Below are 19,520 nucleotides of genomic sequence, written 5' to 3' on the forward strand. Positions count from 1 at the left end.
TCCTTAAGGCCTAAGTCAATTCATTAAAACAAATGTGGTGCCTTCAAAGACAAACAATATATGCACAAAACTGACAGTTTTTAAGTTAATTGGCCAGTGGAATAGTGCGCTGATCTTCGGATCAGGGGAGAGCAAGTTTGAGTCCCACTGCAGTCAGCATGTCGTTGTGTCCCTGGGCAAGACACTTCACCCCAAATTGCTCCTGTGGGGATTGCCCACAGTACTGAATATATGTAAGTCGCTTTGGATAAAAGCGTCTAACAAGTGACATGTAATGTAACATCACATCAAACATTATCCGGCCAATGACACCCAAAACTCCACCTACTCATCCAACACATATAAGGAGTACTTGGGAGGCATGCTCCTCTTTTGAGCACTGACAAAAGATGGCCCCCAGGACTGAACACAGGAAATGGTGATTAATATCATGATTGTGTGTCTTTTTAACATAATTTTAAGAAGCAAAATTAATTGAAATGCGTATTAAATGTATTTGCCTTTATAAATTGAAGAAAAATGCCTACCTTTCTTTACAAACAAAGGGCTTATACAAATGTTAGTGAGGGAATTTGTGCTTCCTCACAAACTTTTAAACTTTCACATATATAACTACATTTACTTATTATCTTGGTTTAATCCATAAATCTGGCTAATCGTCACTGATTATTACATCACTAACTATCCCCTTCAAGCCTCGCCATCTGATGATAACCCGCAACTTATGTGTACTGTCATGTTTTCCTGCTGTCTACACACTTTTGTGACTCCGCTAACACTCAAAACTCAAGTGATGCACAGAGCAGATGCCTTCAAAGGTGTTTTTGACACTCATGATGAAATCTGGAAGGAACTGAGGATCAGTCGGTGACTTTCCATCTGTTCGGCACAATATACCACACACTGTTCACTAGGGATGAGTATCGAAACGGTACTAAGTACTGACAACCGGTACCCGATTGAATGGTCTTTGTTTACATTAGCAAGCATCGCTAACACTCAGAGCTAACCTGTACTGGAGAGAGTATGTGTAAAAAAGCAGGAAATAAAAAAAGGAACTCACCTTGTAAACCCGCAAGAAAAGAAGCATTTGAGCTCCATACTGTTTCAGAAATAATCCTTGAAGTGGTTTGGAACATGATATGGCATTTAATCAAGGCAGCATTTAGCTGTATCTGAGCAGAGCAGACAGCCTGCTCGTCACAGAACTCACAGTGTGCCTGCGTGCTCAAAAGGGGGCGGGGCCAGCAGAGAATCAGCACTTCTCTAACAGGGCTGAAAAAGAGGGATATGAGGGATGTCTAAAATGCCTGATCTGTTTGGTATTTTGAGCAAAACACATCATAGATATGTTTTTTAGATATTTTTATATATCTGATACCCATAATATATGCCTAAAAATAGCATGATAGGAGATCTTTAAGGTCTTATGCAAACCCTTTTAATTTACTTAATGTTGAAGAGAAGTGTAGCTGTCTCATATTAAACAACTCACAACTCCTGGATATACTGTACATCCTATGATAAGGGATCAAAATGTGCCAAATAGAAAGCTTTCACAAATGTAAGTAACCTCTGGAAAAATCAGATGATAGCAAAATGTTCAACAACAACTGGCTTGTGCCAGACGTATTTCTTTAAATGATCAGGTACTCTTAATTTCAGCTTTAGAGGTTTCAAAACTGATTGGGATCATATAATGTTTTTCCATGATCATGATATTTATATCTCTGTCCATAACCATCATGTGTTATTCACGTTGAGTCCATATACAGTCAATTGTTGAGCCCCAGTTCGATTAGTCGTTGTTACTGTGGGGGAAACTTCTGAAGCAATTGGAGTCAGGACTCAGAGAGACACGAGGAGAACTGGAGCTTTGATGGCAAACACTGGCGGTTTATTTGGAGCTTCGGCCGGAGAATTCACAAGACATGTCACGGGCCACGGTTTGACCACACGGTTGAGATGCCACAATCAATCCTCAAGAACCCTCCTGTAGCTCGAGGTTTTAACTAGTTCAGAGTGTAATAATCAACATTCTGTTGTCACAGTTGTTGTCGCTTATGGCTCGGGGTCATCTACACTCCGAGAAGGATGTGTTCCAGGTGTCCCACAACAATAACTATCTCTGACAGAGAGTTGCCCGGTCATAAACTGGCAACATCAACAATATGCTAGGGCAGCCCCTCCTTATGGGAGATAACGGCTGCTCAAGGTTGGTCAGCTGCGTCAGAGGGCGAAGGAGGACATGCAGGGCAAATTATTCCCCAACAGTTACTTGATTTATCATAGGTCAAAGTGGATTGTAGAATACATTTTATAACATGCAATAATTGTAGTAATAATCAGAGAACATGTTTGAGGGGTTGTTTGCATAACATAATATTTATTTATTTCTCAAATTATGTTTTTTTTGCATTCTGGAGTATCAAACAAGCATTTTTTTATTCATTGTAAGATTGATACATTTCTGCAGTTTGATGAGAGGTAATATTTTGATTTATGGTATTATTTTACATGTTACTCCTTTCATCCTACTGCCAGTGGTGGTGCAGTTCCTAACCCGTTATTTTGAGTACGCATGGGTCAAATTGTCCGTAGACCACCGCACATTGACCCATCATGTTAGCTTTTTATAAATTGGAAACATTGCTTAGAAAATGTACCTCATTTATAAACATGACGTACGCCATGTGTTGATCGTACGTCATAAATGAGGCCCCAGAACTCTATAGCTGTCAATGGTTGAGAGGATTTTAGTGGAGGATATGATGAGAATACTTTCTCTTATGACTCTTACTATCACTTAACTAACTAGACCATTAATGAGGGCTCAAAATGGCAATTCGAACATCATATATGTCTGTTTAGTTTTTTTTCTAACCTTATATAAAGAGACATTATTGTCAAGTCACTGTGTTTCAAATCTTTGCATTGTGAAGATTTATAAAGCTTTTAAAGCATTTTAAATGTTCTACTCACTCCAGGATGTATTGGAAAGTATAACAAAAATATTTCCTGTAATTTATATGTTTTTTACTTACAAAAAAGCATTTATTTTATAAGGAGCTGCTCAGTATCTTGATATTAATTGTGTTCATTCCTTTACAGGTGAGGATGACCAACTGGCTCTCAAGGGCAAGATGACTGTTGCAGACCTCTTTAGAAAAGAATTCAAGGTTCATGACCCTAATGCCAAATGGATAAGCAGTAAGTATGCTTATTTAAAGGGGACCTATCATGCAAAATGCACTTTTGTACGTCTTTTATACATGAATATGTGTCCCCGGTGTTCCAGGGAACTCACCAAGTGTCAGAAAACACAACCCTCTCTATTTTCCTCCATACCCAAATCTCTAAAAAAGGGGCTGCAACGGATCTGATAAAAACTGATCCAGATTTGAACACTTCTATGACGTCACATAAGTGGCTCTACGGCTATTGGGCCAACTCTCCACCTATCAGGGGAATGTGGGGTTGGGCCACGGCCGGCCATTGGCGCTCGAAAGCGCTAGAGACGCTGTAGTACATATGCCAGGCCTGTAAGTGGCGCTGTAGTCTGCCACAAAAGCAGCGAAGAAGACTTCCCGCCCATGGTTACCATGGTTACCCTTCTGTTTATTCTCCGCTGTGGCTTTTTTTCTCCCTCCCCGAGGCAAGCCTTTGCTCCCGCTGCTTTAATTCAATGCAATCCCTCCCCGTTGAGGCAAGCACTGTAATTCTCTCCGGTAGTCCACCAGCAGATAGATGACAAACACCCACCTCTCCGCCTCTTCCAAGGAACGAGAGGACCGTGCGGCAGAGTTTCAGTTTCAGTTTCTTTCGCCGGTCAAGATGTCCGTTAAAGTTTCAATCTTCCGGACAAAATTAGAAAAGTGCCGGTCAAAGGTCTTCTTTGTTATTTATTGAGCTTTAAAACAAATGAATAACGACTCTATAGGCCTATAACAATATAATAAAACACAGAGGACGGAGATCTTTTTTTCTCCCCCTCTTGACTTGATCAGAGCACGGCTACCCTCTCCTGCAGGGGGGCGTGGTCTCACAGAATCAGCCCCGTAGACAGCAAACAGCACATAGAGCGAAATGAGGCATGGCTAAAATGCATGATCTGTTTGGTATTTTGAAAACAGAAACGTATAAATATACCTTATATAGGTATGGCCCTACAATATATCATTTAAATATAGCATGATAGGTCCACTTTAATAAAGGATTGCACACTTCTTATTTTCATTGGATTTGAACATATGAATCAAAGGTTCTTTCTTATTCACACATCGCAAGAACAGAAGAGGATATTATTTTCTTGGGATATTTTGACTTCAATTCCATGGGATATCAATCTACTACTTGTTTGTCAATTGTTTCAACAGCTTCATAGGAAGAAGAATATCATGAGTCTCAGCTTTCTAGTTGTTTAAATGTGCCAATTCATCTTGAATCTAATTTAATAGGCAACTTTAAAATCCTAGGATATGTCAAATTGTCTTGTGAGATACCTAAAGTCCATGAAAGTTATTGACCAATGAAATCCAAGAAGGGCAATAATTTACAGTCAAAGAGAGAACACACCCTAAATTGTCTCACTTGGATAATTCCCTGACAAATAAATTACATCAGTTTGGTTGTATTTTAGATAGGGCTGCTCGATTATGGCAAAAATCATAATCACGATTATTTTTGGTCAATATTGATATCACGATTATTCATTGACTTTGAAAACATCCATTTATTGAACTTTAAAAAAAAAATAATAATAATTTGAACAGTATGTTTTTAACAGTTGATTACCCTGAACTTTAAGTATAATTCAACTGAAAAACCAATAACAAAAAAATATATATATTTATTTATTTAAAGGTCCCATGTCATGCTTTTCTGGTTATTACCCGTCCCCTTGTGTGTTATGTAGCTTGTTATGCATAGAAACGGTCTGCAGAGTCACAATCCCTCAAAGTACACCCTGTAGCGAGTAAAACTCTAACACAGAAAATACCTGTCTATGCTGTCCCAGAACGCCTCGTTGGAGATTTCTCTTTTTCCATTTTTTTCTTCTTGGGTATAGTGACGTATTTGGGTATAGTGACGTTACGTTACGTCCGCGGAGCCATTACGTTACATCACACACACACACACACTCAATCTTTTCTCAGCTGCAGCTCCGCTGATTTCTTAGCCTGAGACAGCGGGAGGCTGTGAGTCTATGTGTGTGCTCGGGCTGGTTTCGGGCTGGGTTTTGCTGTGTCTCGCTGTCTCGCAGACGGCTACTGGGCTCACAGGGAGGTGGGGACAGGAGCTCCAACAAGCCGTTTAGGACAGAGAGTGAATACACATACTATACAGAGATGCTGTATGAGAAACCAATGTGAGTTTGAAAAATTGCACAATATACATCTATTTTAGTATACCTCAACAATGGAATTATGATCAGTAGAAATGGCCATGACATGGGACCTTTAACATTTATATCTACATTTAAATAAATAATATCAAAATAATAAATACCAATAAAGATCAACAAATATTTTGGTGCACACTTCCACAACCTACTAAACATATATAAATATGATAACTAATGTCACTCACAACCTGTAATGTTTAATTATACTGCTACACGCAGTACTCTTATTTTGGTAACCCCTTATCCCAAAACCGGAAGTAGCGAGCTAAGAGACTCCGGCTTGACGAGTTAGTAAAAGTTGACTGTACGCTAGAGAATGGAGCATGGAGGACCGGAGGATAAAGACACTGCAACTAAAGCTTCTCTTGTAACGTGTTTATATGGATTTATTAAACAGACTGCAAGTCACAACACAACCTGGCCGAGAGTGCTTTTAGCGAGGGGTGAAGGTGCACGCGCAGGCAGGATGTATAAGACAAGACAAATTGAGAGCATCATTGCGAAAGGGAATGCAGCAAAATAATAATTTTATTTCGATTACACTGTTTTCGTAATCGTTGCAAGCCAAAATCGTAATCGAGATTAAAACACGATTAATTGCACAGCCCTAATTTTAGATGCAAAAGAGGAGATTTTTGTAGCACAGACAGAGCAAAACATGTTAGAATGTCAGAATGAAATTACACAGCCAATTAACACCTTAAAGATCTCATTGTAAAAAGTGAGATTTTCATGTCTTTTTTTGTATAAAGCAGGTCTATTTTCTATACAGACAGATTGAATTAATTGAAACGCTCAATCCATGATGAAATGTAAATTGGGTATTGGTCTGTGTGTCCTTGCCATTAATCCAAATGATTTATTCCATATTCTTCAATACCTGCATCTTCAACCCTAATTTTTTCTGTGACCAATGACAGTGCAGATGCTGCTACTGTTACAATTTATCACTGCCAATTTCAAATGCTTCAGCGGGTCTATGACAGTATAAACAGTAACAGCACCACATAAAGCCATGAAATAATGATATACTTATTAGGTAGAACAGCAACTTGATGCAACACAACATGTCTCTGTGAGGCAATGAAGAAAATGATCACAGCTCCAAGATGTGAGGGATCTGTACAGCTGGAGGATTAATGAGGTGGATTTTTTCTATCTGTCTCCTCCAATCCCAGCATCTTAGATTACTCTGAGAAGCGGCACAGCTGTTAAATCTTGTATCCTGAAATGGTAAAGCCTTCCCCTCTGTTATTGGCTGTAATTAGAGAGCTGAAAACCCATATTTATAATATCAATGACAGGAAGATGTCATTTCGCAACTCTTGGATGATGAGCTGGGTAAAGGAATGCTTTCAGTGTTTGTTTTAGCTACAGGACCCCTTTGTGGGGGACAGTGAGATACATCTCACAAGGCTGATTTGTTGCCATCCCAATCTGTGACCCACAAATTGTCAACAAATCGATCTTGTTGGAGTGAGCCCCGGTTAACATCTTTAACTGTGGTTGTATTGTACACATCTGGAAGTTAATATTGGTTGTGTTATCAGCAAAAGCTCCAAGATGGAATAGGAGCATATTTATATTTGCAACAGAGTGATTGAATTACATTATATCATGATCATAAATTGTGGTTATTTTCTACCTAAAAATACACAAATAAAAAAACATCGATACTGCAGGGAAAGGGCTTTGTGATAATCCTTACCTACAGCAGCAGCTGCTTTGAAACATAAGTTGTCATTAGAAGACAGTCTGTTCTTTTATCTCTTCCTTGTTTTGCTTTCGACAGCACCATCCTTGATCTTAAACCGTTTCATTAAACCGGCTGGAGGAGAGAAACTTGGAGAAAGAGGGAAAGAGAATGATCAGCTGATTATTTCAACTTTGTTAGCGTGTCATTTTTACTAGACCTGGTGCTTGAACCAACCTGAATGCATTCAGGGTGGTCCATTGGTTGAACAGTTATGTTTTTTCTGGTCAGGGATTTATGTTTCCCATATCCTGGTGTCTCCACCAATGAATCAATTCATTGGAGACCGAAGTAATATAACCTCAAGTTTCCTTAACCTTAGCACTGAGCCTGTTTTTCAGGTCTCAGGCTCGAAAATGACATTCCCAGAACAAATGACCATATCTTCCCTTCTAAAAGGGTTAAATTAATAATCTTTATTCTCAAAGCAAGGTTACATCTGTGAGTTGGATGTAGAAGTGTCAGAATCAATATAGATGTTTTATATTTTAAAGAACATTCAGATTGAACATAGTAAAAAACTGTAAATTATAGTGTCCGTCCAAAAAATGTTTTACTTATAGTGAAAACTACCCTTGGATGATGGGTTAGTACAGTGGTTCTCAACTGGTTAGGCCTCGGGACCCACTTTTTACTTGGTCAATACATCGTGACCCAACATTTTGAAGCACTCAAATCTATTCAACAAAAAATCGTGCTGTAATATATACGCTTTTCAGAATACAATATTAATAAAAGTGAAGTACAGTGCATATACACATGTACAGTCACAGAACTAAAGTATGCTTTTAAAAAAGGTTTAATGAGATAATGGAATCAAAGCTGAACTATATAAAAAGGCACACATGCTGAAAACCCAACCCCAGCAGGGGGGTCTGGGGGGATTCTCCCCCAGGAGATTTTTAGAAATACTAACATAAACTACGCATTCTGGTACACTCTGAGAAGAAAATAAATAAATCTATTACTACCCGACATATTAATAATATTTTATGCCATTGTTTGTTTTTCACTTAGTTCTGACAGCGTGCTGAGAGAAGAGTAAAGAGGAGATTCTGTGTGACTTACTTTAAATTGTGGGTAAGGGTAGATAGCTCCCATTGTTCTGTGACCTGTCAATCATCAAACCGGGGGTCATATTTCATTATGTGTTCATTTTTATCTGAAGTTGTACCCATGGATGTATAAAGAATAGTTCTACCTCAGTTATTCTCCGTGGGGACTTCCGGCAACAATCTTGATTCTGATTGGCCAGAAGACTCGAAAAAACATCAGCAGAGATGTTTTATTGAGAAGATGATCACTACGTGACAGAAGTTTTCAAAACCATTTATGGTCTCCGGTACTTCCAGTCCAACGCCTACTGCATGCACAGCGTTAGAAAATCGGTCCTTCAAAATAAAAGTTTGCATTTTTTTTAAAAAAAAAAAAAAAATTCCAATTTTTTTTTCAACTTTTTTTTCTTCACTCACACATCCGCGACCCACTTGAAACGGGTCCGCGACCCACTTTTGGGTCGCGACCCACCAGTTGAGAACCACTGGGTTAGTAGACTAAAAGCTTTAGGAATCCAAAGTACAACATATAATAAGTACCCTGTATCAAGATTGATGCAAAACAAGTGAAATTTGACCTTTTTAGAGAGATTTAGCAACAAAAACAACACTTCTGGGGTCATTTGGGTGGATTTGACCTATCTCTGGCCCCCCTTGGTCGATTTTGATGAATGAAATCTCTTTATAACCGCTAGAGCCAATGGAATCGAAGGAAAGTTCTATACACACCAACACGTTAACAAATAAGGAGTGAGAGTGACCAGAAAACCGGAAGCTGCATACACTCTGGTGGCTACCATTAGCAGCTAACTTTTTCGCTCCGACTTTTACATAAAAATGGAATTATGGATTATAAATAATTTTTTCAAAGGCACAGATACATTATTAACCTATGGATCAATAGTTGTAGCATTTTTTTTTCCGTTTGAATGCCATTGAACACGTCTTTTGATCAGATTGACAGCTACGGTGAGACGATCTCCCGTAAAAGCTCCGTAAAGGTACGTGTTGTGATGTCTGTGTTGCTTCCCCTGTCGCAAATTCGGATCGCTCAGTGATGATACTATACCTATTATAATCTGTGGAGTCTCAGCTTTAATCGGATATATTGTATGTGCAGCTACGATAAGTAATAAGGGTATCTTTATCTTGAGTTGTGTGCTAAAGTGCGTTTTTCGCTTAGTGCTAATTCAGAGGCTTGGTTTTGTTTTGGTTAAAATGGTTCATATCTTCAGTTAGCTGAGATTCTTCCCGTTAATCTGGTGCTACACATGAATAGTTTCATAAAGGTTAAGAAGCCCTGAGACATTGTCTCGAAAAAACAAACGGTGGGAGGGGTCCAATGGGGGGAGCGTCGTCCTTAACCTGTTACGCACCGCCCCCCCGGTACCGGGCGGATAAACGCGTCATTTGCAGGAAACAACGTCTAAGGAATCTTAATATTTAATAAACTATGAATGTTTTATATCCATGTAACGGGAAGAAACTCAGCTAACTGATCTTTTAAAAAAACCCAAAAAAAAAACACAATGCTCAGCCTCTGAATTACCCACGAGCGAAAAAATGTAACCTATAACTGTACCTAAACTCACTCACAACTCCCTTATTACTTATCCTAGATGCACAGCCAATCCCTCGATTAGCATCTCCTGGAGACACAGAATCTGTGTAAAAAACCTCAACACTCAGTGATAAACATTTGCAACGCTATAAACGAAAGCGTACATCAGAACATGTGAAGCTAGGTAGCTAGAAACGCTAACATGGCTTACCTTGGTCAAAACTGGTCTTCAATGGCATTAAAACGATAAAAAAACGATGCTGCAGTTAATCCATAGGTTAATCCAATGTGTCTGTGTCCTCTTTGAAATGATTTCTGATAATCCATAAGCAATAAAACTGCTTTTTCGTTTCCAAATGTCAGAGCTAGACCACTCTGATGCTAAATTACATGCGCGAAGCCCTCACCTCTTCTCTTCACAACGTGTGTGTGTGGGGGACTCCCCCTTCGATTCTATTGGCTCTAACGGTCAGAAAGAGGTGTCAACCATCCAAATCGACCAAGGGGGGCCAGAGATATGGAAAAAAAAACATTTTCACCCAAATCACCTCAGAGGTGGAGTGGTTTTGGCTAAACCTCTCTAAAAAGGTCAAATGTCACTTGTTTTGCATCAATCTTGATACAGGGTACTTATTATATGTTGTACTTTGGATTCCTAAAGCTTTTAGTCTACTAACCCATCATCCAAGGGTAGTTTTCACTATAAGTAAAAAATAATTTTTGGACGGACACTATAATTTACATTTTTTTACTATGTAAAATCTGAATTTTCTTTAAAATAAAAAACATCTATATTGATTCTGACACTTCTACATCCAACTCACATATGTAACCTTGCTTTGATAAAAGAGATTATTCATATAACCCTTTTAGAAGTTAAGTTGTAGTCATTTGTTTTGGGCATGTCATTTTCGAGCCTGAAACATGAAAAACAGGCTTGGTGCTTAACAGGTTAAGAGGTTAATGATCATATATGAGGCTATTTTTACAATGAAATTGCTTCTCTGTTATTGTATTAACTTGGATTTATACTGTACTTAGGGTGCTCTTTTAGCTTCTGTTTATGCTGGTTGCCAAGACTGTAATCTGTACCTGTGCAGCAATTGGATTATATTTTAGAAAGATAATTTATCTTATTTATCTATTTATCTTCTCTATAATAGCATTGTACTCTACTACAAAGTTCCTTGCTTAGAACTGGGTATGCAGCAAAAAATCCTAAATAGAAGTCAGACGGTGCAATAAATAATCAGACTGGAGATGCAGTGTGCTCTCTGTCTATTACTGTCAGGTCAGACTTGTAACATGTTTCTAGATCTCAGTCATCAGTACAATGTGAGCCTAATCAGTATTGTAATTGACAGCAGAAGCATCTAAATAAACCCAAGATGTCATAAATGAAAATTATCCTTAGTTAAATGAAGTTCACCCTGCTTTCTCCATCATTACTCTGATCATGTTCTGAAGCCATCGCTTGTTTCATTGGTTAGGCACAGTTATATCTCTCACAGGCTCCGCCCTCTACTGGACTCTATGGGTACTACCTTATCCCGCATGCATTCTCCCACTGAGACTTCTATAGACGTAGCCGGCCCAGGGCGGGCCTGCCTGAATGCGCGCGCATCACACCGTATAAAAGGAGGCCTCGCCTCCTGACTATCATCCTTTTTTTCTTCAGCAGCGGAAGTGATTCCACGAGCTTGAGACGTTAGGAAAAGGGGAAAGTGTGAGAGCATGGAGTCAGTAAGACTTGACCTCAGGACCTGCCCGAAATGCCCGAAATGCCCGAATCTCATCGCAGGGGCTGATCCGCACCCCTTCTGCTTTACGTGTTTGGGGCCTGACCACGCGGTGGATAATATGGGCCCGACGCCGGCATGCCCAGGTTGCCAGATGATCCCGCGGTTCATACGGGAGCATCGTGGGCAGCACTCCCTAGCGAGGGCTACCCCGCAGGAGTCGGAGGATCGGGAGCTCGACGTCGTGAACGTGGGCGATTCGGGGAGCGAGGGGACGTCGTTCCGGTCCTCTCTTCCATGGGACCAGGCGGGCTCGGTTCCGATGGAGGATAAGGAGGACGCCTCGCTGACCGGAGGTCCAGCTCTCAGGTCTGCGCGGAGGGATTTCCCGGCGGTGATGACTCTGGCGGTGGAGCGTGTAGGCTTACCGCTCCCCTCACCGCTGCCACCGAGGCCTGTAAACCGCCTGAGAGCGGGGGTTTATGGCCCGGTGCATCCGGCGCAGCCAACCTTCGTTTCGCCCCAGCTGCCAGAGGTATGGCGGTGTGTGGAGGTGACATGGCAGCAGCCATTAAAAACGAAGGCCCCGGTAGCCGCCATGGCGGATATCATTAAGGTGGTGGATCGCTTGGACACGACATGTCCAGGTGTGCCCCCCCTCGATGTGAGCCTGGCGGCCCATCTGCTTCCGCGGGCTGCTAGTTGGGCGGAGGGCATACGTCCTCTGCCCCCGCTGCCCCGGGACCGAGATACCTTGGAATATCTGGATAAGATGTTCAAGCTCGGTACGCAGATGGCGGCTGCGGCCAATAATCTTGGCGTTTTGGGCGTCTCCCTGATCACCCCTCAGGCAGACGCCCCCGCCCTCTCGCCTCAGGACGAGAGCGGTTATTCGGACCGCGCTGTGGGTCAGATGAATAATCTGATTTGTGGCGTGGCCGCCGCAGCAGGGCGGGTGATTTCCCTAGCCACAGTGGCGTCTCGTCACGTGTGGCTAGGACTCACTGCCCTATCTAAAAAGGACCGAGAGGATCTCCTCGGAGCCCCCGTGTCCACGGAGGGGCTCTTTGGGTCGGTCTCCTCGGTCACCCAGCGCTTCAGCCGCCTTGAGGAGGAGAGAGTCCAGCTTAGCCACGTGCTACCACCGGCTCCTCCTCAGGGCCCGCTATGTGCCCCCCCTCGCGTTGCCATGCAGGGGAGGGAGCGTAGTGCGACAGTGAAGCGAAGGGAGAGGCGCCGGCACAGGGCTGCGGCGCCCTCCACCTCTACGGCCCACCCCGTGGCTCCGGCATACCGGCGGTCACGGGGAAGGGCTGCCCGACTGAGGCAGGCTCCGCAACAGCAGAGAGTACCCGGGTCGGGAGCTCCATCTTCGCGGAGTCGTCTCGCGGGGGGAGGTAGCGCCTCGGTGGGGGGAGAGATTCCCTCTACTGTTTAATGCCCAGATCCCCGTTAAAACCTTTAAAAAATAAAGATGGTGTTGATCTGTATCCAAGTCTGAGTGTCCTTTGTTTCCACAATACACTTGCACATGTTGATGACTGTACAAATTCCCCACTCGCCGCCCCAGCTATAGCTCCCGTTAGGGAGGAAGCTAGTGGGAGTGTGCAGATGAGAGTGATAAACCGCAGGCAGCACTGTTATAGTGCGGTGCGGGTACAGGGACATTATGGCCGATGTTTTTCTGTTAGAAAACATTCTATGCCTGAAGCTAAGACTCCAAATAATGCTGTTTACTATAGTGATAGGGGCTGCATTATAGCAACGCCCGCACTTGTAAAGAGGCGCGTGGCGGTGCGTTCAGGGGCCTTAGTAAAATACACTACGCCTGTAAAACTCTGGTTAATGCTGTTTTCCAAAGTGCCCCGTCTCAGGACGGTGCACAGGCTGCGACAGGGGGCAACAGTGACAGCTTTAACTGTCATGCAGACTCTGGGTCTCATGGCGGCTGCTCACATGGTGGTCCCGCCGGTTACTACATATGCGCCGCCTGCAGAGGTGGTTCCCCAGCCTGCGTTTGGAGGCACAAACGACGGCTGGTGACCATCCCTCCCCCCCTCAGTGGGGGCAACCTCCGGTTTTGGGGGTCTCCGGACCACCTCCGGAGGGGGTCTCCACTGGGACGGGTGACCTCCTACATCACAGTGTTCACGGATGCGTCCGGAACAGGATGGGGAGGGACCTGCCTGAAGAGAGCTATAGGTGGGCGCTGGGCTCTGACAGAGTTTCGACACAGCAACCTCCTAGAGCTACGGGCAGTAGTGTTAGTCCTCCGGCATTTCATGCCCCTAATTCAGGGGAGACATGTAATGGTCAGGTGCGACAACAGCATCACAGTGGCTTATATCAACAGGCAGGGCGGAGTCCGCTCCGCCTCCTTGTTGACCACAGCGGAGGAGCTGTGGTGATGGGCCTCAGAGGTGGTGTTATCTCTGAGAGCCCTCCATGTCCCGGGACTGGAGAACAGAGGGGCCGACCTCAGGTCGAGGGGCGGCCCCCTGCCAGGCGAGTGCTTCTCCCGGAGGTGGTGAAGCAGATCTGGGCCCAGTTCGGGAGAGCAGAAGTGGACCTGTTCGCCAGCCGGCGCAACAGCCACTATGCCCTGTGGTTCTCCATGGCCCTGAGCGACGACCCGCCCTTGGGGGTGGACGCGTTTGCACACGAGCCATGGCCAAGGAAGCTGCTATACGCCTTTCCACCGCTGCGTCTCATTCTCCCTCTCCTGGGGAGAGTGAGGCGAGAACGTCTGGCAGTCATTCTGGTAGCACCGAATCGCGTCGGGGCTCCGTGGTACTCAGAAATGACACAGATGAAGGTGGGCCAGCCCTGGGCGATCCCCCAGTTCTGGGGGGCGATGTCTCAAGGGGCAGATGCAATCGGGGCGTTACCCACTCTGGGCCGTCCTCTTCAGGCTTGGCTCCTGAGAGGGACAGGCTGAGACAGGGTGGATTGTCTGACAGCGTTATTCAGTCTATCCAGGCAGCTAGAGCAGAATCCACCACAGCCTGTTACAGGCCAAAGTGGCTGAGATTCCAGCATTGGTGTGAGGAGCGGGGAATAGAGCCCCTATCTTGTGAGTTGGGCTCTATTTTATCCTTCTTACACTTACTGGTGGACAGAGGGCTGGCGCATTTCACAGTGAAAGTGTATGCAGCAGCCATCTCGTCCTGTCATGAGGGATTTGGTGGCAGGTCAGCCTTTAATCAACCACTGATGTCGCGGTTTTTACAGGGGGTTAGGAGACTGCGCCCTTTAGTGCACGTCTCCACCCCGCAGTGGGACCTGCCCCTAGTGCTCGAGACCATTGAGCCTCTGGAGCTCTCCCCTCTGAAAGCATTGTCGTGGAAAACAGCTTTGCTTCTTGCCTTAACGTCAGCCAAAAGAGTGTCCGAGTTAACTGCTCTGTCGGTGCACCCGAGTTGTTTACTAGTTCGGGGTGGCCGGAGTGGCGCGACACTTAGACCGAACCCCTCCTTTGTGCCTAAGGACCTAAGGAGTGCGTTCAGGTCGAGGGCTATTCAGTTAGGGGGTTTTAGTCTCCCCCCCATGGGGGGCCAGGGAGGCTAAACTGCACCTCCTCTGCCCGGTGCGTGCGCTAGCATGTTATGTGGAGCACACGGCTGCCCTTAGACGCACCGAACAGCTGTTCGTGTGCTTCGGGGGCGGGGGTGATCGGGAAAGCTCTGTCCAAGAAACGCCTGGCAGGCTGGCTCTGCGAGTGCATTGCACATGCCTACGGACAGGCAGGGAGAGCCTGCCCCACGGGGATTCGTGCGCACTCCACACGGGCTGTAGCTGTGTCAACAGCCTTATACAACAGTGTGGAGGATATATGCACAGCGACGTCTTGGTCGACGCCAGGCCCCTTTATAAGGTTTTATCTCTTGGACATGTCTGGCTCTTTCTCCTCGTCTGTGCTTGCTGGGGCAACACAGGATTTGTAGGGGGGGGGGGGTTGTGGGTCAGTTGGCATCTGACCCCCTCCCCGGACGTGATGCGCCTTCGCCTTTCCTGGGCCCTCTGAGGGTCCCGGGATAGGCAAGGGGCGCGCTGGCCCGTTACGGGGCGGAGGGGCTGCCCCCCCACATTTTTAGTCCTCTCACACTCTGCACGGGGTCAGTGCTTGAGTGTGAGGCATGGGCGCTGGCGCTCTCCCTGTTATCCTTAGGGATTCAGGAAGGCAGGTGCGTAGTAAGCCCATACAGGGCCGAGGGGGCTCTCCCCATCCGTCTATGGGCGGGGGGGGGGGGGGGTCCCCCGGCACTGTTTTTTGAGCACACTTTCTGCGAGGTAAGCGCAGCAGGGTGTGCTCTGTCAGCCGCAGCCCAGATTTATCCTCGGTCTCAACCGGGTTAAGGGAGAGTGTGGGGCAGCAGCTGCTGACCAGAAAAAACGGTCAGGGGCAGTAGGGTGGAATGGTGTTGGAAGACAGTGCGCGTATACATCAGGGCTCCACCCACTGTTTCCCATAGAGTCCAGTAGAGGGCGGAGCCTGTGAGAGATATAACGGGGGGTTACGTATTGTAACCCTAGTTATATAAGCACAGGCGGAGCCCTCTACTCAGGGCACTGTCTGTTCTATTCCGCTCGCTGAAGAGAGGTATAGGATGATAGTCAGGAGGCGAGGCCTCATTTTATACGGTGTGATGCGCGCGCATTCAGGTAGGCCCGCCCTGGGCCGGCTACGTCTATAGAAGTCTCAGTGGGAGAATGCACGCGGGATAAGGTAGTACCCATAGAGTCCAGTAGAGGGCTCCGCCTGTGCTTATATAACTAGGGTTACAATACGTAACCCCCCGTTATCAGACAGCAGTGATATCTACGATTTGCCACTTTTTACCACTCTATCTTAATTGAACAGACACAGTATCAACATCATTCTAACAGCACAAAGGTAAAGTCGGCATGTTGGGACACAATGCGTTTTTTTTGGCCATGTTCCTTTTGTTTGCACCTCCAAGAGATGCCCCTTGTCTCAATTATATTTGTTAAATATGGTGAAGAGGGAGCCATTTTAAAGCAGTTTGTCCGATTGGAAGCTATAGGTAGCTAGTCAAAGCATTAACTTATTTCTAAATTATGCAGAATCGCTCATCTCTAATGTACAGGTAAAGCAGCCACTTGATTAACAATCTCACAGTATCTCCATTATTGACTTTTTATAGCTCTGCTCCCATGACACAACATGAGTAATGATGTGAGTGCCATTTATAAATTGAGTTATTTTTCTTATGAATTAAACATATCAAGTTAGCATATATAATAACTGCTAGAATCCAGTGAGCGTTCAATGTCACAGATGATCGTCTTTTGTAAAACATTAACATTATTTTTAAGCAGTTGGTGCCAATATCCCCTTGTGAGATGGCCCACTTTACTGGAGGCACGGCTGATGCTTTGGAGTTAGACAATAGTCTTTTAACAGAAGCATGCTGTCAGCTTTTACTTATGTTTTTCATTATTTTAATATACAGAAAGATTGTTAAACCTTGATTGGCCTTTCCCCTTAAAGTTGACTAGTTTACTCGGCTATAGACAGCCTAAAATGGCACATTTATTTAAAGACAGCAAGCTAGTATTATTGCTGATGATGACAGCTTGCAGGGTAAAATCAGTTTATCAGCTAATCTGCCAGTTAGATAATTATGCTTTTTGTTGTTATTTGGTTTACCACTGAATACTTCTATTTTCTCATACTAGTATTAAAGAATACTATCTATGAGACTGCCAGTTAAGTCTCATAGCACTAGAGTCCCATATAAACCTGCTATAAAAGCACAATTCTGCTGTCTGTGTCTATCTGCAGAGTAGAGACAAAAGTATACACACACACACACAAACACACACACACACACAACACACACAACACACACAAGGGTTTCTCTTGTTTTGTCCTCTTTATAGTATCTGCAAACAGTGCTTTGATTGTGATATAGTTGTGGTTTCACAGGTTTGTGTGCAGAAGCATAAGCGTAAATGCATCATGTAACATTTCTCCGGTAGCTAGCACTGTATGTTTAGACAGACACTTCTCTACTGCAGCTGAATATCCAGTACAATTCACACCCTTATATTCTATTATAAGACATTTGTTTGTGATACGCGTAATTTTTATTCCACATGGTTTGGGAATTTTGAATCACAAGTAACTTACCGGTATATATGAAAGTAATGACTAACAGTAACACTCATTAAGAGCTATAACTTTGATATGTTTTGATTCATTGGCTACTCTCCCTCATGGTCTTAACTCCTACATTAGGCAGGTTTTTTCAAGTTCATTGATTGGTTTGCAAGCCCAAGGATACACAGCACTACTGCCATACTTACACACTCAAGGAAAAAAGGGAGCTAGAGCATACAAGGACTGTGCCTGCGACTCAAGGAGCAAAAGAGATTGTGGATTTATGAGGAGAATATGAACAGCTGGCAGACACTGATAAAATGACCATCACTTCAGAGGCAGTGAGTCAATTCGATGACACAATGACTTAAAGATTAATTGCAAATTGAGGTTACAGGTTACACTACTCAATGGCCATATAGTATGAGGAAATGGTCTGAATGCACCAGACAAATAGTGTTTTCCTAACAATTCACAAGGTTCCAGGCTTCAAAATGTTATGTTATTGTCATAATAAAGCAAATATTTGGGAATATTTTCTTTTGAGTACAGATATTGCAAACATATGCAAACTGGTGCTAAACGTGGCTTGTATAGCTTCATTATATTGTAGAGGAATTTAAATACAAAAATCTTCATTGAAAAAGGTGCTTTCTATTCACAACATAGAATGCTGATCACCCTTTGAAATGAACCCACACTTAGACATTATCTGACATACATGGAGTCCTTGGCCATGTATATAAGATACTCCCAGTCACTTCATTGTACTCATAGTCAAGTGCATGGGCAAATACACATAAATATGCTATATGCCACATAATTGCTGTACTATATATCTAAAAGTAATTTTTCTTGGTTATTGCTTGTTTTATAATCCTTTATTACTGGGGCATACACTTTTTTTCCCAGCAAATCTTGGAGCTGTTCAATATTGTTACATCATTACCTTGCATGGCTCTTCTTGCTATGCCTGTGTAATTGTTGCTGAACCTGTGGGGATCATCAGCATGTGCTGGTCATCTTGGGCTCTATTTTTTCTATAATTACTAATAAAAACTGAGCTGTGTGCATGACAATGAGCATTGAAGCATGATATACTGTCATGGTGGGCTCTGCAGTCCAAAATAGAAATTAATGTATTGGTTTTGGCAACTTTTGTTTCACCTTAGCCAACTGAAACCTCTGTTTTTTATAGTCATATATGGAAGAGGAATTCAGATTTTGAGGCTGGGAATTTCCCTGACCTTGATGTTGATGTCAATGTCCCAGCTTTAACCTCTTAACCTCTTAAGCACGGCGGCCCCCCCATTGGACCCCTCCCACCGTTTTATTTTCGAGACAATGTCTCAGGGCTTCTTAACATTTATGAAACTATTAATGTGTAGCACCAGATTAACGGGAAGAATCTCAGCTAACTGAAGATATGAACCATTTATACCAAAACAAAACACAAGTCTCATAAGAAGCGTCTAAATGACCCCTGAGCGAAAAAATGCAAACTGACTTTGGCACACAATTCAAGATAAAGATACCCTTATTACTTATCGTAGTTGCACATACAATATATCCGATTAAAGCTGAGACTCCACAGATTATTTAGGTATAGTATCATCACTCAGCGATCCGAACTTGCGACAGGGGAAGCAAACACAGACAGACACAACACGTACCTTTACGGAGCATTTACGGCAGATCGTCTCACCGTAGCTGTCAATTAGGTCAAAAGACGTGTTCAATGGCATTAAAACGAAAAGAAAAAAAATGCTACAACTGTTGATCCAAATTATTTATAATCCATAATTCCATTTTTATGTAAAAATCGGAACGGAAAAGTTAGCTGCTAATGGTAGCCACCAGAGTGTATGCAGCTTCCGGTTTTGG

General features: G+C 43.7%; 1 protein-coding gene across 1 annotated transcript in view; it reads left to right on the plus strand.

Moving 5' to 3' along the window:
• dpp6a (dipeptidyl-peptidase 6a) overlaps nucleotides 1-19,520 on the plus strand; it is a 194,349-nt gene that overhangs the window by 60,391 nt on the left and 114,438 nt on the right. Inside the window, exon 3 of the mRNA XM_034147785.1 lies at nucleotides 3,112-3,210. Coding sequence (XP_034003676.1) covers nucleotides 3,112-3,210 — 99 coding nt within the window. The remainder of the gene's footprint in view (nucleotides 1-3,111; nucleotides 3,211-19,520) is intronic.

Source organism: Trematomus bernacchii, unplaced genomic scaffold (assembly GCF_902827165.1).
Source record: "Trematomus bernacchii unplaced genomic scaffold, fTreBer1.1, whole genome shotgun sequence".
Taxonomy (NCBI): domain Eukaryota; kingdom Metazoa; phylum Chordata; class Actinopteri; order Perciformes; family Nototheniidae; genus Trematomus; species Trematomus bernacchii.